A 20318-nucleotide genomic window follows, 5' to 3' on the forward strand; every position below is an offset into this window, starting at 1 on the left:
AACCAAGATGAAAACGTTAGCTTTTTCCTTTAGGTTTTTCTGGGTGTCATATCCTTATAAAATTCAGTAAAGGAACACAGCTAAATAAACCAGTGGCAAAAAACTAGACCTAAACTAATCATAAGTCTGCATGGATGCACAGCTCAAGAACAGCAGCCAATAAACATTCATATAAATGAAGCCTTTAGAAAGCAAAGTAATATGAAAGCACTTTGCACAGGTTTAAGCTCCAGCTTTTAAGAACAGACAATGGACCCAAGAAAAAACACTATTGCACAGTAACAAAGAATTAAGGAGACTGAATTAATTATTGCATGAACCTAGTGAAAAGGCAAAAAAACTGATATCCTTGTTTTATGCTCCTCCGCATTCTTCAGGGCTTACAAGATTTAAATCAAAAAAGCAAATAATCATTAATAAGCAAAATAGAATGTGAACTTAATATGCATCCAAAATCAAAATTGAACAAACCTTTACTGTCCAGCACAGTGTCTATTTATCATACATAAAACCCAGGTGCTTCAACCAATTGCCATCAATAAAATATCACAATTTTGTAAGACGTTATGCATAGGAAAGAGACAAGGTGGGTGGGGTAATATCTTTTATTAGACCAACTTCTGTTGGTGAGATAGACAAGCTTTCAATCTTACACAGAGCTCTTCTTCAGGTTTGAGAAACTTACCCAACTCTCCAACGGACATTGGTCCAATAAATTCACCCACCTTGTCTCTCTAATATCCTGGGACCAACCTGTCTACAACAATATTTCATATATTATGCATAGTACACATTCTATTATATAAACACAAAAGGTGAAATTTGCCATTGACTTCAAGAGGGCCAGGATTTCACCTACATTTTCTACTGCACGCAGTTCAAAAGTTATGGACCCACTCTTGCAACCACTATTACTAGGTGTAGTAATTATTTGTGAGTAGTTCCAATGAATTCACTAGGACTACTCTCCATAAGAAATACTTTTGCCCTGATTCAAAAAAGCACTTAAGCTGCTTTGTCTTCAATGGGACTTTAGCACATAGAGGCTTAAGTGATTCCTAAATTGTGGCTATACTTTCCCATAATAAGTGTACCCTGTGTGGTTACTTTATTCATGAACTGAAGCACACAAAAATTGTTCATAAAGGTTTTTATTTAACGCAACTGCCAAATGTGCTAACCTTTTAAGATACAAGTTTTTAAACTGTTATCAAAGTGCCAGCCAAGCAAACTGACAAGAGCAACTCAGGAGTCTGTAATGATAATAGAAGTTTACACAATCTAGATCAAGAGTCATTATTATAATGGGGAACATTTTCAAAATTAACAACAACAAAATAGACCATTTGCTCAAGGACCAAAACTGAAAATACCGCCTGCACACTGACAATTTTTTTTAAAAAGAAAAAAAAGGCAGAGACGTTAATGTAAAACAGAGTGAGAGTTTCTATCTATCTATCTCTGCAGCCCCTTACTAACGACCAAAAATCAGGCAAATTCTGCTCACACTACTCACTTGAAAGATTAGTATTCAGATAAGCAAGACAAACAGGATCTATCCCAAATATAGTACTTTAAAGCTAAATAAGAACGATTTTGATTGTATCATTCTTTTTAAAGCATGCAAGTGAACTTTTGTCCTTGTTCTTTAAGTTAACTAGTACAGCTTGTCTATTCTCTTTAATAATGCAATTTAATTTACCTAAGGTTCATATTAAAAATTTATCTGACTGCAGCAGTTGGAGTCACCTAGACATTTTGTTGCAGTTAAACATTAGCTTTGGAGAACATCACAGATTCCCTACTGTGAGTCTAAGACCAGTTTCATACAGAAACACTCTGCGAGCTTCCAATTGACATTACATTTGAATGAGTCAGTAACTGTGCACTGAATAAAAATATCAGTTGATTATTAAAAGCACAGTGGCAGATTCCACAGCAATACAGAAATATATGTAAATACAGCTATAACATATAAAGTGACTTGTTTTTTATAAGTTATCAATTACAGTGTAATTCCAGTTATCCAAATTCCCTTTATTCAAAAAGCCTAGTTATCTGAATCCATGGTGTGTCCCCCATGTCAAATTGCAGCTCTAAATACCATTTCCCTTTATCCTTATACCTGGCATCTAAAGCTTTCAGATGTCGCCCAGATCATTCATATAAATGGGAGTGCACTGTATTTAAACATCCAAATTATAGTCCATTCACTGTAAAACTTTAAATGTAAGAATACTGTTGAAGGATGTTTATTAAGCACTTTGTTTAACATCTTTACTGAAGAGCAACAACTACTTCATAATTGTTATATGGCGGCTAACTGGGTTCAGTAATTATTTTATCCAATAAAATCCATGCAACTTTAATGAGTTGAATTTGCTTGCAATGTAGCTCTTCAGACTGCATATCTGATAAACAAAATCAATGTGCAATTTCTTTCAGCTTAACTCCTAAATGTATACATAAAAGGGAATATCAAAAGTACTGATTCACTGAATGGGACTTCTGGGGCTTTCATGTCCTTGGGTGGATAACTGGTATTCTATCTGGAATTTAAAAACAACCCTCTGAAATCCTTAGTAAGTCAATGTTCTTAAGAATGTAGCTTTAGATTCTAAAACAGAACAATATCTATTTTTAAATCTGAAGCTGAAAATGCTATTTCTGTAGCTAGGAGTTGTAGATGTAATTGGAAGAACATTTTCATGAATTAATGAAGCACAAAAGTTGAAGCTCAAAAGGTATTTTACCATAAATTTGCACACTTCTCTCAACCCAAATTAGACTTTCTATTCCTCTATATATAACAATATAGATTTAGAAGCAGTGAATTGTGAACTTAGTAATGCATCCCCTTAGTAATATATCTAGGTAGTATAATAAAAAAAAATTAAATTTGAGTGCAGATTTTAATTTGACTTGTAGGTTGCTAGGAATTTATGCACTTTCCATCTGACTCCAATCCTGCCACAATGGGTATAGTAGTCCAATGTCATCTACTCATGAATGGAGAAACTGGGAAATCAGTGGGAAAAACATCAAGAAAAGTCAGACTAAACTATGACAGTGAAAAGCATCTACTGTATAAATAGAGCCAATGTCTGCAACAAGCATTCTGTGAACAGTTGCAAAATGTAACACCATTGAAATGCCATCATTTAATTAAACTCATCTTTCGTGTCCTGTTGTATTCAAACATCAAGGATCCCAGGTCAAAGGCAGCTTGTCTCACACAAGTGTACTACTCATGAGTGAGCTGAGCTGGTTTTGGACTTCGGGGAAGAAGGGAATGCCATCCAATCAAATGAAATATAGAGCATACTCAGTTCCCTTGCCATGTAAAACACAGGGAGAAGTGGTTGGAGCAGGAAAAGGCTAGCAGAACAATACAGAGGCAGTTGAGAGAAAGTAATAAAGGGTGTTGGCCACTGTGCTCTAGAGACTATTGTTACAATGCTGTACTAGTATCCAGAGGAAGTCCCATAACTATAAATACTTTCCTGGAAGGAGGTTAAGTTATAATACTGCCAGGACAACTGCAAGGACAGGAACAGAACACAGATTATAGAGACAGAAGACAACCAGCTAGTGAAACATTCTGAAGCAGTATGTATGACCCTAAACTATGCAACCTGATAATTCCTTCACCCAAAATCCAAAACAATGCAAAGTCCAACACGACAACTTGTATCTACAATCCAGCAGCATGTACCCATTGTGATCCATAGTCAGTTTTATTTAAAAAAGACAAATTTGCGTACACACTACTAGCATAAAACAGAATTTCCTACCTCAACTTTGCTGACAGCCAGTGTTGTCAATACCTGCAAATTATAGGAAAAATGCATTAGTATTGATTCAACAAACCAATAATGGGATTAATTGCCTTCTAAAATAACTGACATCAATTGTGTGTTATGGCTTGAGGGGATGAACTGTAGAGAGAGCTTTCTTTCATTGAACATGGTGATGTAACTGTTTACCTCTCATCCTGATTAGAAGGTGAAAGGGATTTAAATTAAAAATAATTAATATTCCCCATTTAGAAGCAGCACAAAAATGAAATTAGGGAAGAGATTCTAGACCTTGAGCATCTATGAGATATGTTTCTAGACAGAATTGAAGATAAGTACATTAGGAACTCATTCTATTATTCAAAAGGTTTATTCCCCCCCCCCTTTTTAAAAATCATTAGTGGTCATACAAAGTGGCAGATCGTGCAGGTAACAGGTTATACACAGGCTCCAGTAGTGCTAGATACTCTATACCTTTGTACAATATATTCCTAGGGTCATCTCTAATGGAGAGACAGAAGGATTGACTTTTCAGAGCCATTCAAATCTTGGCCTCTCTTCTGCAACTGCCAAATTCATGCCAATTGTCATGGTAGATCACTAGGAACTGCACCGAGGCAACCGACTCACTTCACCATAGGCCATTCAACAGCCATGCCACAGCAATAACGTTTTGCCACTACTGATCAGTAATTTGACTATACTCAGAAGTCTAGAAGTAGAAAGATATTTAGCCCATTACTATAGCCTAGAATCAACCAGTCCTCTGGTTATTAAGAGTTTATTGCTGAAGTATAAACACTTCCATAAGTTTCAATCCACATATTAGACATAATTATTTACATTAGGGCTACTTGGCACCATTCTAGACATGTAAAGAAGACAAAGTTGGCACACATATAATTTACTCCCATTTTAAGGCAACTTTACACAGCCAGAATGATGTAAAGTGGCCTTAACTTGAGAGTTAGACCCATTATATTTACATGCATCACATTTAAATTTGAATCATACTCTAGACATAAACTGCAAGATTTTTTTTTTTTGAGACCAGAGGGCCAAATTCTTTCCTCCTTTCTAAGCCTGGGCAGTGAAACGAAGTCAAATGGGATTGCACTGGCATAAGTGGAAGGAGAATTTAACACATTAAAATAAAACACAGTAGCCTGACATTGCACAGCTAATTAATATTAATAAATTAACAATCTGTGGCTATTTTGCAATAATATGGATGAAAGATTTGTCAGATTCTGCAATGATTATAAAGAGTTGTTTGATATTGTTTGTAAAATATGTATTTTCTGAAGAAATTTTAAAAGAAAAAATCTCAAGGACTGGTTCTTGTTTATTGTTTTCAAGTGTCCTGAAGGAAGTAATGCTATGATGAAAACAAACTGTTTCGATGTGTTAATTATGGAAAATAGTCTTCTGAATAATGTAATACCAGCACCTGACTATAACGCATGAAAATAATAAAAGTGTCTTTCTGTTTGGGTTAATAAATCCCTTTTTCTTTTTCAATGATGCCATTTTTGCTTGGCTTTTGGGACTGTAGTGTGTGTGCGGAAAGGGACCACTGAAGTCTGCAAGCATCCCTCTGCTTGTAGTAGGGTGTATGTGACCAGAACAGATGGTTAAGCTTGACTTTGAAAGTGGGGGTGAGGATGAAGATTTCTGAGTGTGAAACAACTGTTCTAAGAAATAGCCATTCATGGCAGGAATACAGTCTCCCAGGATGAATGCAACAACTCTCACAAATTAATTATACTGCTCTGGAAGGTATCTATGATAACATAAGTAAAAATTAACTCATATATGAAGCACCAGGATCCATAATAATATACATGGCACTGCGTATCATGTGACAGAAATGGAGTCATTCCATTTAAATAATTCAACATTATTCAAACTGATGTTTAATTAACAATCATAAATCACAGCTGCCATTAACATATTACAGATCTAACAACATACAGGAAACTAACCAGCTGATTATGGCTACATTGAGAGTAACTATATTTATATGAAAAAAAAAATCTTTTGCAAAACCTTATCTTTCCTAATGAGATCAATTACCACTTTACCTTTCCCCCTTCCCTTCGCATTTTTGAGTTTGACTATCAGAATGTGAGCTCTCCAGGGCAGCAGGTACTTATTTCATATTTGCAAAGTGCAAGAGACTGAAGACAGAAGAGTGGGACTGTGGATGACTACTGAAAAACAGCATGTTTTTTGTAGGACACTCTCACTGTAATGGCTGGGGCTTAGGAAGCTAAGTCAGGGGTGACTGCTGGGCTGGGGTCAAAGGCAGGAATCGCAACTGGTTACCAAGCTCAGCCGGGATAAAGGTACCAAGGTCAATCTTTAATGCTATCCTGAGCAGAGATGCTTTTGTGAATTGGGGTGTAAGGGAGAGGTGCAGTCCAAGCCCAGAGCCTCACAATTCTATTTTATTCGATACTGCAAATAAAATAGTTATCACTTTAGTCTTTGTTCACAATACAATTGGATAATTAGATATATAAAATAAAAGGTATCGCCCTTTTATAGCAGCTCCTTGAAAATCCCTGACACTGTGGGCCTGAATTCTTACTATATTTAAAAAATTCTTCCTTTAATTAAATTGTCAGTGTGAAGAAGTTCTTTTTTTTCTTAAACTGATTTTGTAACAGCTGCTGACTTCTGAGAACTAGCAGCAGCTACTTTGGCACCTGATGAGCTAATTGGTATAGCTAGATGAAAAATGAGGATCACATTGTAGACATGTCTCTTATAGCTCCTTGATCTCACTGTTGAAGGCTGGTGTATTCCTTTGCAGATTGTCTTACTTGCAGTACTTTCTTGTTATCTCCTATGATTTTCATGAGGTATTAAATTCTTCTGCTCTGTCTTGCTGTGTCCCTGCTCTGTTATGTCTTATTTAAGGTTGCAGTGACTTCATCAGGAGGATTTGCAGCTTGGGTGAGGGTTTCCTGTCCTAATCAAACGACGCTGCTTTTGGGATACAAAGCCAGATGCTCCTACATTAGTTTCTTAGGTTAGTTGTAATTAATTCATCTTTTTTGGTAGAAGCAATGTAGGAATTCAGGCTCCAGAATAAAAGGACTTGTTTACATGAGCTACAGCAGACCCTCCTTATAAACTGGACATCTGCCACCCATAATAGTTAAATTCACTGTGTAATTTTCCATTATAAATATCGGGAATACCACAAATACAGAGGGAAATGTAGATACAGTGGTGCAGGAGCAATCCATGTTTAATGCAGCTGAACTTCATGGGATTTTAACACTGAAGGAAAGATCATCTTTAGGTACATGAATGAGAGTGTACAGGTAGAAATTTCTATTAGCCAGCACAGACTTGGAGTTATATTATTTACTGCAGCCAGCCAAATCATGACTACGTGATCCTGTATTTAAAACTAATATCATACTACAAACAAATAAAGGACAGAATTAAAGCTGCACATGCAACCTGAATCATGGCAGTTCTTTAACATCTGAGTGCTTCAACGTGAAGCTGGAATTTTCACTTAACGTCATTTTTGAACAAAAGTCTTTAAAATGTTCCTTTAAAAGAATAAAGGTAGAGAAAAAAACAAGACCAAAGCAAAACATACAGAGACATTTCATGTGCTAGGACTCAAACTCTTTGCTTGCCAGAAATTATTTAACCATTTGGCTGGACACCACTGTAATATTCCGATTTATGCCATTTAAAACAGCTGACCTTTCTGTGTACCTTAGAAAATCTTTATGAGTTAATTTGTCTTCTGTAAATCCTTGGAACTGGGACGGCAAAGCTCTTTAAGGTTCCTTAGACTAGAACTCCCTCCCGCACATCTTGGAAAATGTACAGTTCTCCCTGAGCTCTTTGCATCGTACTTGATTGACGGAGAATGAACCAAGGGCTCTGCCAACTTTGGGTCCACTTTTTAAAGAGTGCTTAAGTCCTCCCTAAATCATTTGAACCTTTAGCTAACACTTTTCATTACTTATCTAAGTTAGCCATGTATGCATACACAGCACAGCCTTCCTTAGGTGTGTTCTTCAGAAACTTACCAAACATCATTGTGCAAAATGTTCTGCAAACACATTTGGTAAGGGCTCAAATTCAATTCACGCCAAACCAAAGGCCTTTTCAACTCAGTGTGTGGCTTCTTCCATGCCCAGTGATAACTTTCTAACTTCAGCAGTTTCAGATGTAAAACTTAGAGGTTGCAGGAATATTTACAGTGGGGGTAGCATACTGTAAATTTAAGAAAACAATCTACTGCACTTCAGGCATTTTCAGGCTATTTTGGTTTATTAGTGAGAAAGGATTCTGAGAACTGGCAAACTCCACAGAAAAAAGGGAAAAAAACAATTTACAAAGACCAGAATTGACACTGACAATGTAATAGACAGGTTTGGTTGTTTTTCCCCCCTTGTCACTAATACTGGCAAAGCAGCCTGAGAGCTTTACCCCTCAACGGAGAGATGAAAGATGTTCCAGCCAATCAGTTTATTGGAATACAAGTTTTGATGTATGTGAGCCATGCCTCACCATTTTGGGGTCTCTACAAAACAACAAACAAAAAATGTGAATGATGCTGTTCTCTATGACTGAACTTTGGTGGCAGCAGCCAGAGTGGAATATTCAAAATGATCTAGACAAACTGGAGAAATAGTCTGAAATGCAGTAAGGGCAAATGCAAAGTACTACGCTTAGGATGGAATAACCAATTGCACAAATACAAAATGGGAAATGACAGCATAGGAAGGAGTAATGCAGAAAAGGTTTGAGGTTATATAGGCTCACAAACTAGAAATGAGTTGACAAAATAATACTGTTGCAAAAAAAAGGGAACATCATTCTGAGACGCATTAGCAGGATTGTTGTAAGCAAGACATAAGAAGTAATTCTTCTGTTCTACACAGCACTGATAAGGCCTCAGCTGGAGTATTGTGTCCAGTTCTCGGCACCACACTTGGAGAAAGATGCAGAGAAACTGGAGAAGGTCCAGCAGGGAGCAACAAAAATTATTAAAGGTCTTGAAAACAAGGAAAATTGAAAAAAAATGGGTTTGGTTAGTGTGGAGAATGGAAGACTGAGCGGGGGGGCGGGGGAGGACATGAGAACAGACTTTACATATGTAAAAGGTTATCATAAAGAGGAGGGCAAGCTGGTCAGAAGTGCAATACCTGACCACAGTAGGGGGATTCTGTGCTCTTATTCAGACAAGGGCAGATTATGCCACTTTTACAATGATTTCTTACCTCGTGAGTATTCCCACTGAAACAAGATCCAAAGAGAGCCAGCCCTGCAGCTACTTCAGCATAGATTTTTGTAAGATATTAATTAAGGTTTGCATGGAGGAGGATACTGAGACAGAATTTTGACAGGGTATGTGAATGAGAGGCTATTTATCTAAAGAAAACAGAACTTTAAAAAAGAATTTGGTTCATAGAGGTTTGAATATTTTAAAAAATGCTTTCTGAACCTGCTTTTTTTATCCTTAATTAACATCTGATAGTTGCTGTGCTACAGGATTTGCTAACATATGAATTCGCTTGTGTGCCAAAATTGATATGCAAGACTCTCAAACTTTTCTTTCTCATTCAGTTGCCTGGAGCAGACCCTTGCCTGGTGCCTCTAGGTACAGAATATACCTCTGATACTGATTCACAGCCATTCATCCATGCTGTTGAATAAAATGTTCTGAGTTGTTGGAGTTATTTTGGAGACAGAATCTGATAAAACTGGTAGTATACTGAATATTACTTACATTTTCTCAGTTTCATTATAAAATAAATTACCTGCATTATCTCCGCTTCACCGTTATTAACTATAATAGCAGGAGAGTACAAATTATGGTAGTGGGACTGAAAAAATCTGTTGACTTTCTACTGCAATAAAATGCCCGACAATATAGTCCATTGTTGACAAAATTATCAGAAAACAACCGACCAGCCAAAAACTGTATGATAATACTCATCTAGAGCATTATACTTATTTGAACTTAAATATGGTGCCTGGAATGTACTTAAATAATTCACATTAATTTAGGCTATGATTAAAAAGGAAATAATCTAAATTTGCTTTTTTGGATGTGTTTAAATGCTTCCACAACATATACCTGTAAAAGTTGATCTGAGAAACCTTCTTACTGACTAACTGAATAATGGTTAATCACTGTACTCTGACTTTCTTACTACATTCTAAAGGTGACCCCTTGGCAATGGAGATAAAGTTAGGTTTCACCCACCTCTCACTAGAACAGGAAAAGCAGTCACAGACCTCATCCTTATCTGGTCCAAACAAGGGCTGAGTTTCAGGAATGTTCACTCACGTAGTTTGGTCACCTAAGCCATGTTTGTACTAGTGTATTGATTAATGACAGAGCTAGATTGGTCATCAACCATTGCACCTACTTAACAAGAGATTCACTTTTATTTCCCCTCAACTGAGTCATAGCTCAAAACTTTAATGTTCTAAAATGGATTTCAAAAGCTAAAGACTTGGATCTGCCCCCCTACCTCACCCCCAACATTAACCAGTATTACAAGTATAGATTATAAATTTCATGGTACTTTTGTTGTTTTTAATTTGTCAAATTAAGCAAATAAAAGAATATTTTGGCCAATAAGATTTATTAAGCTTTGATGAAGAATTCTTAAACTCCGAATCCTTAATTTTTTAAAAAAGAACAATGGTCACAATTGGCCTAACCTCAGAATTAATGCTAGTTGTGAAAACTTTTCAAGAGATCTTTTTATAGCAAAAATCCCCCTGCTCAAAGCAAAAGAAATAGGGCATGTTTATACTTTGCAGAAAGAGAATTTTCAGCGTATACCAACAAATGAGCATATCTGAAAATTCCAGACCGTCACATCCTTTAAAATAAATTCCAGTTTAAAAAAAGCCAAACTTGCCTATGTAAATTAAGCCAGCCAGCAAAAGGAACAAGCAAAGATTCATTAACACACCTGACCAACTTTGCATTTGCATGAGATGGCCTAGGAAATTATCCAGCATGAGGATATCATCAAGATCATCTCTCTGTAGCTGAACTACCCCACTTTGACAGATGTGTAGGAAGTCAGAAGTCACAGACTTTAAACCACTGATCATTGCTTGTAGTAAACTAACTATAAAACTGGCACCTAAGTGTTCATTAAAGGCTGACATTTCATATATATTTTAAAAATCGTGAATTTTGACTAAGTGGAAAACAGGTGAAATAAAGAGTTGTAAACTTCACAGACACTAGAGCTGGAGGTGTAGTTTCCAGCTTGGGCAAATGTATACACACTAACTTTGATCTGTTAGCCTGCTAAAAATAGAAGTATAGCCACAGTGTTGCAGACAGCAGGATGGCCTAGCTGCCGAATATGTATCTAGAGTCTTGGATAGGATAGTACTTGTTTTGGCTAATCCATCCCACTGCCAGCATGCCACAGCTACACTACTATTTTTAGCACACTAGGTTGATCAGAGCTAATGCATGTACATCTACGCAAAATGGAAATCACATCCTTAGCTCCAGTGTAGACTTATAGACTCAAGGTTAGAAGGGACCATTATGATCATCTAGTCTGACCTCCTGCACAACGCAGGCCACAGAATCTCACCCACCCACTCCTGTAACAAACCCCTAACCTATATCTTAGACATAAGTTAGAGAGAAGACTGTTGACAGAGGCTGCCACTGGAGGTGCTGTCTTTCAGATGAGACAAAATCAATGTTCTGATTATCTGAGGTCCTTGCATATCCCAGTAGCACTTTCACAGGATCAGGAACGTTATCTGATTTTAAATCTGTTACAGTGCATTCTTTTAATTGCCAAATTTAGTTTATGGAAACTGAATATGGAAATTGAATTCTTTGTTCCACATTGTGTACTGAGGAAATCATGAAATCGGCTTTAAAAACAATTTTCAAATGATTTTTCTTCTGGCGGTTGAGTTTTTGGGGTTCAGATTTTCAAGTTGTCTCCACAAACAGGAGAATTTATAAAATTGCTGTGATGAAGCAGAGTATCTGCCAGACAGCACAGCAGGGTTTAAAGAGAATCTTTGGGCCCAGCTTGCCCTGCCCTATGATACCTGCAGCCAATGTCAGGCCTGGAGGGGGAGAAAAGTGGGGAGCCTGGCTTAGTTCAGGGCTGACTGGTGAAGGAGCTGGAGCTAGCCACATCACTAACTGAAAGGAAGACTCACTATCCTGCCTGCCATGGCAGCCACCTAGGAGAAAGCATTGTCTCCCCAGCCATGGGGAACTCTGGAGGAGACCTAGGAGCCTCTAGCACTGGAGGCAACTGAGTGGGCGAAGTTCAGGGACATTGTGGGGCTCAGCTTCACCAACTTGTGACTGCCCTGGCTGAAGGAGCCTGGGACCATGACTAAGAATCTCTCAAGACTGATACAGAAGGCTGCCCAACTAATTGGACTAGAGGGGATATGCCCCAAACTGAACAGACATTGGTAGGAAGCAGCCCATGACAGCAGGTTTAAACTCCCTGCTGGGAGAGTTGCCGCCTCTCAGGGATTGACAAACACAGGACCCTGGGCTGGGCCCCAACCTTAAAGACTGAGGCCATGCAACCAAGCAAGGGGTCGGAAGCCATGCACTCTAACTACTAGGCTGTCCAGCCCCACCTGTTAAAATTGCCTTTTTAATGAAACCTGAGATCCTGATCATCTGACTCTAGGAGCCAGGGATTTAAGTAAAACATTAAATATCACTAGACTTTCAATAATATCACAAGAGTTGGCAATTCTGAGTGTGTCTCTTGGGCACATTACAAATCTTGTGGCCATAAAAACATTACAAACTTCCTGCAGAAAAAGTTTGAAGAGTACTGGCAAAATCATCCCATAAAATAAACAACGATTTGGGAAATACAGGAACTCACTTCAAATCTGCCTTTACCCCCTCCTGACTCCACTGATGTAGACACTACTAAATGGTCTTTAGAGAGATTACAACAAACATCAAAACACTTAAAAAATAAGAACTGAGAAACCAGTTCTTTGGGCTTCCTTCTTTGGGCAGGAGGGAAGAAAGAGGAAATTGAGTCCCTGATCCCTCCCTAAATTTGGCCACCTCACTCTTTCTACTTCCTGCATACTCTCTAAATCACTGTGTAATCATTGGGAATCAAGATGCTGCAATATGAATGTAAAATTACTTCAGTGGAGGAATGATAGTCAGTCATATCACAGGCAGGCATTCTCCAGAGTTGCAGACCTCTCCCAGCATAGCCTTGGTAGAGACCATTTGAACCCAGGCCATCTGTCTGTTATTAAAGTAGGACCTAGAATCCTCAATCAAAACTGTGATTCCACAGCTAGACAATGTATACAGATGTAGACGTGGTCCTTTGCCCCAAGTACATTTTGTATAGACCTAAACTTGGAATCAGTAATGGCCATCAACTGTTTGCCTGAGCACTCTTCCCAAGACACCCAGTTTGGTTGAGACAGTTTTGAAAACACACCCTAGATAACTGGAACCCCAGAACTCTTGGCAGTGCATCTCTCAGACCCAGCAGGCTTCCTCTCTCAGCTGCAGAAAGCCAGCTCCATCTCAATTCTGGGCCAAGTACCACTCCAGAAAGGCAGCTGGCAACAGGCTACTGAACAGCTGAAAAAGGCCTGTGATGACATAAACGAAGAGAAAATGTCAGGCTTGTCCGTGTGAAACTAAGGGAGAACTGTGGGAGCCCATGTATGTGGGGGTGGGGAAACAGGAGAGTCAGCAATGCTCCTTTAAATAAGTCTTGGGGGCCACTGGAGAATTTTATATGCATTCTGGTGGAATTTATACTGCTTTGCTCTGCTTTCTCTCTCAGCCTCCTGGGAAGATGATAATCTAAAATTCACCAGAATATACACACAGGTTTCTGGTGGCATCCAGGCCCCAGGGTTATTCAGAAAATCAACCCTGGCAATACCTATCACATGCTGGCAACTCTTCAGGCGTACGGACCACTCTGGTGAGAAAGCGCTACAGTATAGGGAAATAACTATGAAACAACTCCTTTACATTCCTACCTCGTAGCAGTACAGAAGCTTTGGGTAGCACTATCCATTTTGAACTAGAGCAATAAACTCAAATTGTTTGGAATGTCCACATTATGCCAGAATAATATAAAAATAGATGTTGAATCCAACTAGTAGATAGATTTAGATCCAGCATCCTGCTATAGCTGCCATAATTGCATAGCTAGCTCATTATATACAGTCAGTCCCTTGAGCTTACAATGTCCCAGTTAAGCAACAGTAATAGAAAGCAGCTGTATGAGGACATTAGGTCAGCAGAATCATTAGCCCCTAAAATTGCATCAGTATCACTCCTTTTTGACAGCAAGGTTTTCACACATCATCAGGCTCCTAAATGGGAGGTCAAATATGATGCTGAACTTGGCCCAGTAACTCCATTAACAATGAACTGTGGCTCAGAGCTCCAAGGAAGTCCACACTTCTGGAAATTTTCAGTAGTTTAATGAATTTCAATATCATCCTCTTGCCCTCACCTCTCTGGGTACTGTGGAAACCAGGTTGCTAGTAAAGCTGATTAGCAAAAAGTCAGTGCATAAGGGAATGCCTTTTAATTGTTTTGAAAATTATCTTTCAATTCTTTCCTTGAGGTTTGTGCTACCAATCTGGAGGGATATGGAATCAAACAGTGCAGTCCCCACTTAGAAAGCATATTTATTTAGAAGGTGTTTTGACAGTGATAATTCAGAGCCTCATGAGCCAAGGAAGGTAGGTAGGTCCTGAGAACAACGGCAGTCAAGTCAGCAGTTGCCATGCATATTTATTTTTGATAAAGCCTGACAAATTCCTCAGAGTCCAAAAGTGGGGTGTTTTTTTTTAAGTGAATGCCCCATCTTTACTAAAAGCATTGGTTAGGCCACTTCTGAGTTAACCATTTAAAGTAAATGCCCTATTTGCAAGAGGCTTGTCTGTTTTATGGACTGTGCAAAGGAACAACAACAGCAGCATGTATTGGGTCAGATTTTCAGCTGGTGTAAATTAGCATAGCTGCACTGAAACCCATGGAGCTGCACTGATACCCCAGCTCAAGATCTGTGGGTATACACCAGAATTTCCAGGGGGACTACTAACCTTGTATGTGATTTAAGCATTTGCACTTGAAATTTGTAAGGTATAGGAATGAAGACAAAGATCTTTGTCACTGCCTAGATGTGTTCTGATTAAATATGAAGCCTGAAAACCTATTCAAGGTTTCCTAAAGGCTACATGCTCCATTCCACCTTCTACTGGGGTGAGCAGGGTGACCAGATAGCAAGTGTGAAAAACTGGGACACATTTTTTCAGGGGTTGGGGGGGTGTTGGGTGTTATACAGTTGCATATATAAGACAAAGCCCCTAATATTGGGACGGTCCTGATAATATTGGGACGTCTAGTCACCATAGGGATGAGCAAAAATGTCTTTTTTACAGTACTTGCCAAACATTTTTACTGTACTTAGTCAAGGCAAAGACCTCTCCTTTATTCTCCTGATGAATTTCAGTCAGCATAGCAACAACCTTTCTGTCACTGTCACAGACTAAATAAGTTTGACTATATGCTGATGTTCTTTAAATTGTTTCCACTAGCAATAGTTCTGGCTGGTTTGGTTTTGGGGAAAATTAATGATGATACACCAAGGTCATTGTACGTCTGCTGTACAGAACAGATGTTAACATATTATTGCCATGTGCAAGTGTTGTGCTAGACTAAAGCTACTTGAGGTTGTCATTGTGCAAACTGATGCAAAAAAGGGCAGTCTAAGAAATTGTCTGAATCTTGTAATGCTTGAAGGAACAATAAAAATTAAAAATAAATAAAAAAACCCTAAAATATTCCACAAGCCATTACCCTGTTATGTAAGAAAACTAGCCTTTAAAAAGTAAAAAATGAAATGAGATATATCCTCCTACTTCTCAACAGTCATCACTCTTTACTGTACTGCTATCAATAATGATGAAACTAGAGGTAGCAGTAACAAAGATATTAAAAACAGAACTTTCACTTTTTTGGATACTAATAGACAATAAAATAAAGATGATGTTAAAAGGCTTAGTCCTAAAAGAGCTAGGAAATTCATAGTTGTAAGGCCTTAGGGCTTGTCTACACAGTTTTTTAAATCCAGTTTGAAAATGCTTGTGTACACATGACACAACCCATCACTGCACACTAACTCTGCATTTATCAGGAACTTTGGAGTCCTCTTGCAAAGTGGACTAGGTTTGTTTCAAACTGAATTACTTTAGTCTTTTGTTCATGTACATGCAATTGCGGCACACCACGTCTTGCATATTTCCAACAGCTTTCTGACAATGTTTTGCAGATCAGTCATTACTGACCTCTCTGTCTACTTGTCTGCACTCCTTGCCCTGGTGTCAAATTTCCAGGATGACCTTTCCCCCTTTTAAAACATTGCCCAGAGACAGATTTTGCTCATTTGCTTCTGGATCCCAGCGTATCATTATTCTGGTGACAGAACTACAATAGCACTACAGAAGCTCCACAACATGCCTGCTCAAGTACTTGGAGCCATGCTGAGCTCTCCTGTTTTATTGCCAACTGGAGAAAAGCATTGGTTCATGAAGTTCCTGTGGCCAGCCACAGGAATAAGGTGTGGGTGGATACTGCAAAGCAGATCTGCAACAAGGATGTTGACCAGCTTCTTCAAAACTGGCATTTATTTTAAAGGATGTGACAGTTTGGAATTTTCAGATATGCAATTTTGTCCATTTGTCAGTATTATACTGAGGGGAAGTAAAAGGAAAACTTAGGATGAGCTGATTGCAGAACTCATTGCAAAGTCACAGAGGCAAACCAGGCTGGCTGAGCGATGGGAGCTGAGTGGTGCAGGACCCAGACAGAGAAGAAAATGTAGCTCTCCCAAGAGACTGTGGCAGTGGCCAAGGAAAGCATCTCAGTGATCAGGGAAAGCATGGCCGTGGCCAAGAACAGCATCACTGTGGCGAAGGGCAGTATGGAGAAATAGAGCTGCAGAGGCAAGTCATGGACTCTATACTGAGCTAGAATGCCCTCCTGCAAAACATGCTTTTGCTAAAACAATAGACCATGCATTCCTCAAATTTGGGATTCAGCCATGTCCTTCAGCTCCTAGACAGTGCTTGCTATTTGTACCAGCAAGCAACTCCTAAACTCTGCATGCCTGCAGCAGTATTCCCAGTGGCTCCCATTCACGTCTCAGATCCAATCTGAGCACTGAGAACACTTGCACCTAGGAGCCCTGCAACGCTTCTAAGAATTCTGAGCTGAGGCACTCAACCACAGAACCCATGTGGACAAGAAGAGCCGGAGGCAAGGAACCGACACGCCTTTATGCACCTGACCCTAAAACTGTTGTATTTGAAATGTTCTTACTGTTGCACTTTGAGCTTTGTCTGCACTGTTGCGGTAATTAAAGGGCCAGGGATAGCTGATTATTTAAGAAGATTGGATAGTTCAGTGTATTTCCAAATACGGAAATATTATTTTTTCCATTGGTTTTATAATAACCTTATTATTGTTTTTTATTATTTTCATAATAAAACTATTTACAACACATCCATTATGAGTCATCAGTGCATGTAACACAAAAAATCCTTTACATATAGGGTTTTACAAAAGCACATAGGGAATGCTAAATTTCACCCACCCACACGGAGTGCTTGCAATGTTTGTAGCCCAACATCGACTCTCTCCTCCCACATGGACTAACGTGTTCAGGAATGTGATTCAAATGCAAACACTAGGCATCCCTAACAGAATTCCCACGGGTGTTAGTGTTCTTTCTGGGACACCTTGCTGGCTACTTGAATCTTCGAGTAATTGTCCACATGCCAGCTTCCCATCTGCCAGTAATCATTCCCCGCTGCCATCACAAATGCTATGTAAACCACAATAATGATTGGGACTTCTTTTTTTTTTTTGCTGCTTCCAACCTATTCCATAAACAGTGCCATCTGGTTTTCAAACAGTCAAATGCACACTCCACAACCATTCTGCAACTACTCAGATGATAGCTGAAATGTCCTTCTGTCCAACTGGACTGTGCATGGTTGCAATAGCCAAGGCATAAGGGGTAACCCAGGTCTCCCACACCATTAATGTCCACAGTGCTCCTGGGGGAAAAACAGTCCTTTCTCCATTAATTAAAATAATACTGAGCTCTAAAAGATCCTAGTATTGTGGCCCCTCCCAGACCACCATGCCAGGGTGGTCCACCATCTACTTGGAGCACCATGGAGAAACAGCCCTTTCTGTTTATAAATTCCGCACTCTCGGAAGGAGGAGGGAGCAAATGACAGGCACAAGGGTTCCATCAATTGTCCCAGTACAGCTGGCTACCCCTTGTGTGCAAAACTATCAATAATCTCCAGACCAGTCCCCATTTTCAAGACCCGGTTAGATAGCACCTTCTCAATGGCATAGCAGACCAGCAGGAAAATGGCCCTGTCATAACAGATAGCTAAGGGTTAATGTCTCTTTCACCTGAAAAAAAAGTAACCTGAAGCACCTGACCAGAGGACCAATCAGGAAACAGGATTTTTTTCAACTCTGGGTGGAGGGAAGTTTGTGTCTGGGTTCTTTGTCTTCTGTCTGCCTGAATCTCTCTCAGCTAGAGAAGGATTTTTCTATTTCCTGCTTTTCTAATCTTCTGTTTCCCAGTTGTAAGTACAAAGAGATCAAATAGTGAGTTATATGGTTTTTTTTCTTTTGTATTTACATGTCTATAGTTGCTGGAGTGCTTTAAATTGTATTCTTTTAAATAAGGCTGTTTATTCATATTTCTTTTAAGCAATTGACCCTGTATTTGTCACCTTAATACAGAGAGACCATTTGTATGTATTTTTCTTTCTTTTTTATATAAAGCTTTCTTTTAAGACCTGTTGGAGTTTTTCTTTAGTGAGGAACTACAGGGAATTGGGTCTGCAGCTCACCAGGGAACTGGTGGGAGGAAGAAGTCAGGGGAAAACCTGTGTGTGTTAGATGTACTAGCCTGACTTTGCATTCACTCTGGGTGAGGGGGGACGACAGATTAACTCTCGGTAATTCTGTTCTCCAGGCTGGGAACGGGGAGGGTGGAATCCCTCTGTTTAGATTCACGGAGGTTGCTTCTGTGTATCTCTTCAGGAACACCTGGGGGGGGGAAGGGAAAAGGTTTATTTCCCTTTGTTGTGAGACTCAAGGGATTTGGGTTTTGGGGTCCCCAGGGAAGGTTTTTGGGGGGACCAGAGTGCCCCAAAACACTCTAATTTTTTGGGAGGTGGCAGCAGTACCAGGTCCAAGCTGGTAACTAAGCTTGGAGGTTTTCATGCTAACCCCCATATTTTGGACGCTAAGGTCCAAATCTGGGACTAGGTTACTGACAGGCCCCAACAGGTGATTTCCCCATGCCTAATTGGTTGGCTACAGTCCAGTGACATTCTGGAGTAGCCAGCTTCCAGATGGCAATGGCAACTTGTTTATCCATGGGTATGGGGCATCACATGTTGGTGTGATATCTCTGAAACTCTGAGGTCAGTTCTGCACAGATCTCAGAAAGGTAACCTTCCCCATCCTGAAGTTCTCTTGCCACTGATAGTTGTTGCAGGGTTGCAGAACGATCCTCTACCAACATTCCTCGCTGGTTTCCTGGACCAGAAAGGGCACTGAATGTTGTATAGGTGCATTCAGAAGTGATCCTCTTATTCCAAAAGCTTAACATCTCCCACCTCATCCTGCTGCCACTGCTGCAGAGAATCCCGCTACTGCTGCCATACAATATTCTCCTGGCCCTACATCATCTGCTCGTGTGATAGGCAAATTTGCAGAATTTGTAAAGCTCTGAGTGCTTTAATAGAGCTCAAGCAGCCTGTGCATATTTTCATTTTTCGCTATAGGGGTGCAGAACATTGTTTGATCCATGCTAGCTGACAGCAATTTGAAAATGGCACTAGCCAGCTCAGCAAGGAAGTATGGGTTGGAGACAGTGGAAACATGGGATTTTTAAAAAAAAATTGAACACACCTGGCTGCCCACAATTCACAGTGAGAACAATTGCAGGATGTACACGGCTCAGCAGCAAAGCATAGGACCACTGGATACCCCCAGAGAATGTTTTGCCCTAAGTTCACAGCAAACAGCCAGCATGTGTTCACATGATGCAAACTGAAAATGGAACAGACATTCCATGTGCACACTATTGATGCAACTCATGTACTATAAATTAACTGACACATCAAAAAGTTTTGAATTTACCCTGCCATAGACACACCCTTAGTGCAATTGAGAATCAGGCCTCTTTTTATCTTCTTCTAGGTATATAAAGATCTTATAGTAGATGCAATGTTAAAACCCCTTTATTCTGCCAGAGGGCTGTAAAAGAACCTTAGTGTAAGTTAGAAATCAGGCCAAATATTCTTACCTTTTTCTGAGCTTTGCTGTCCTATCCTGAATATTGTTGCACATACAAAATAGAACAGCAAGATCACTTTGTGCCGTCAGACTCCTACCTAAAAGCATTT

The 20318-nt window shown here is 39.4% G+C and overlaps 1 protein-coding gene and 1 long non-coding RNA gene across 11 annotated transcripts in view; one reads left to right on the forward strand and one right to left on the reverse strand.

Annotated features, from left to right (window-relative positions):
- The window catches only part of RBFOX1 (RNA binding fox-1 homolog 1), a 2697109-nt gene that overhangs the window by 1817721 nt on the left and 859070 nt on the right, over window positions 1-20318 (reverse strand). For all 10 annotated transcript variants that reach the window (XM_050966439.1, XM_050966435.1, XM_050966438.1 and 7 more), the window contains exon 3: window positions 3795-3827. In XM_050966439.1, coding sequence (XP_050822396.1) covers window positions 3795-3827 — 33 coding nt within the window. The remainder of the gene's footprint in view (window positions 1-3794; window positions 3828-20318) is intronic.
- The window catches only part of LOC127057616 (uncharacterized), a 703575-nt gene that overhangs the window by 630456 nt on the left and 52801 nt on the right, over window positions 1-20318 (forward strand). The window lies entirely within an intron of this gene.

Source organism: Gopherus flavomarginatus, chromosome 9 (assembly GCF_025201925.1).
Source record: "Gopherus flavomarginatus isolate rGopFla2 chromosome 9, rGopFla2.mat.asm, whole genome shotgun sequence".
Taxonomy (NCBI): Eukaryota; Metazoa; Chordata; order Testudines; family Testudinidae; genus Gopherus; species Gopherus flavomarginatus.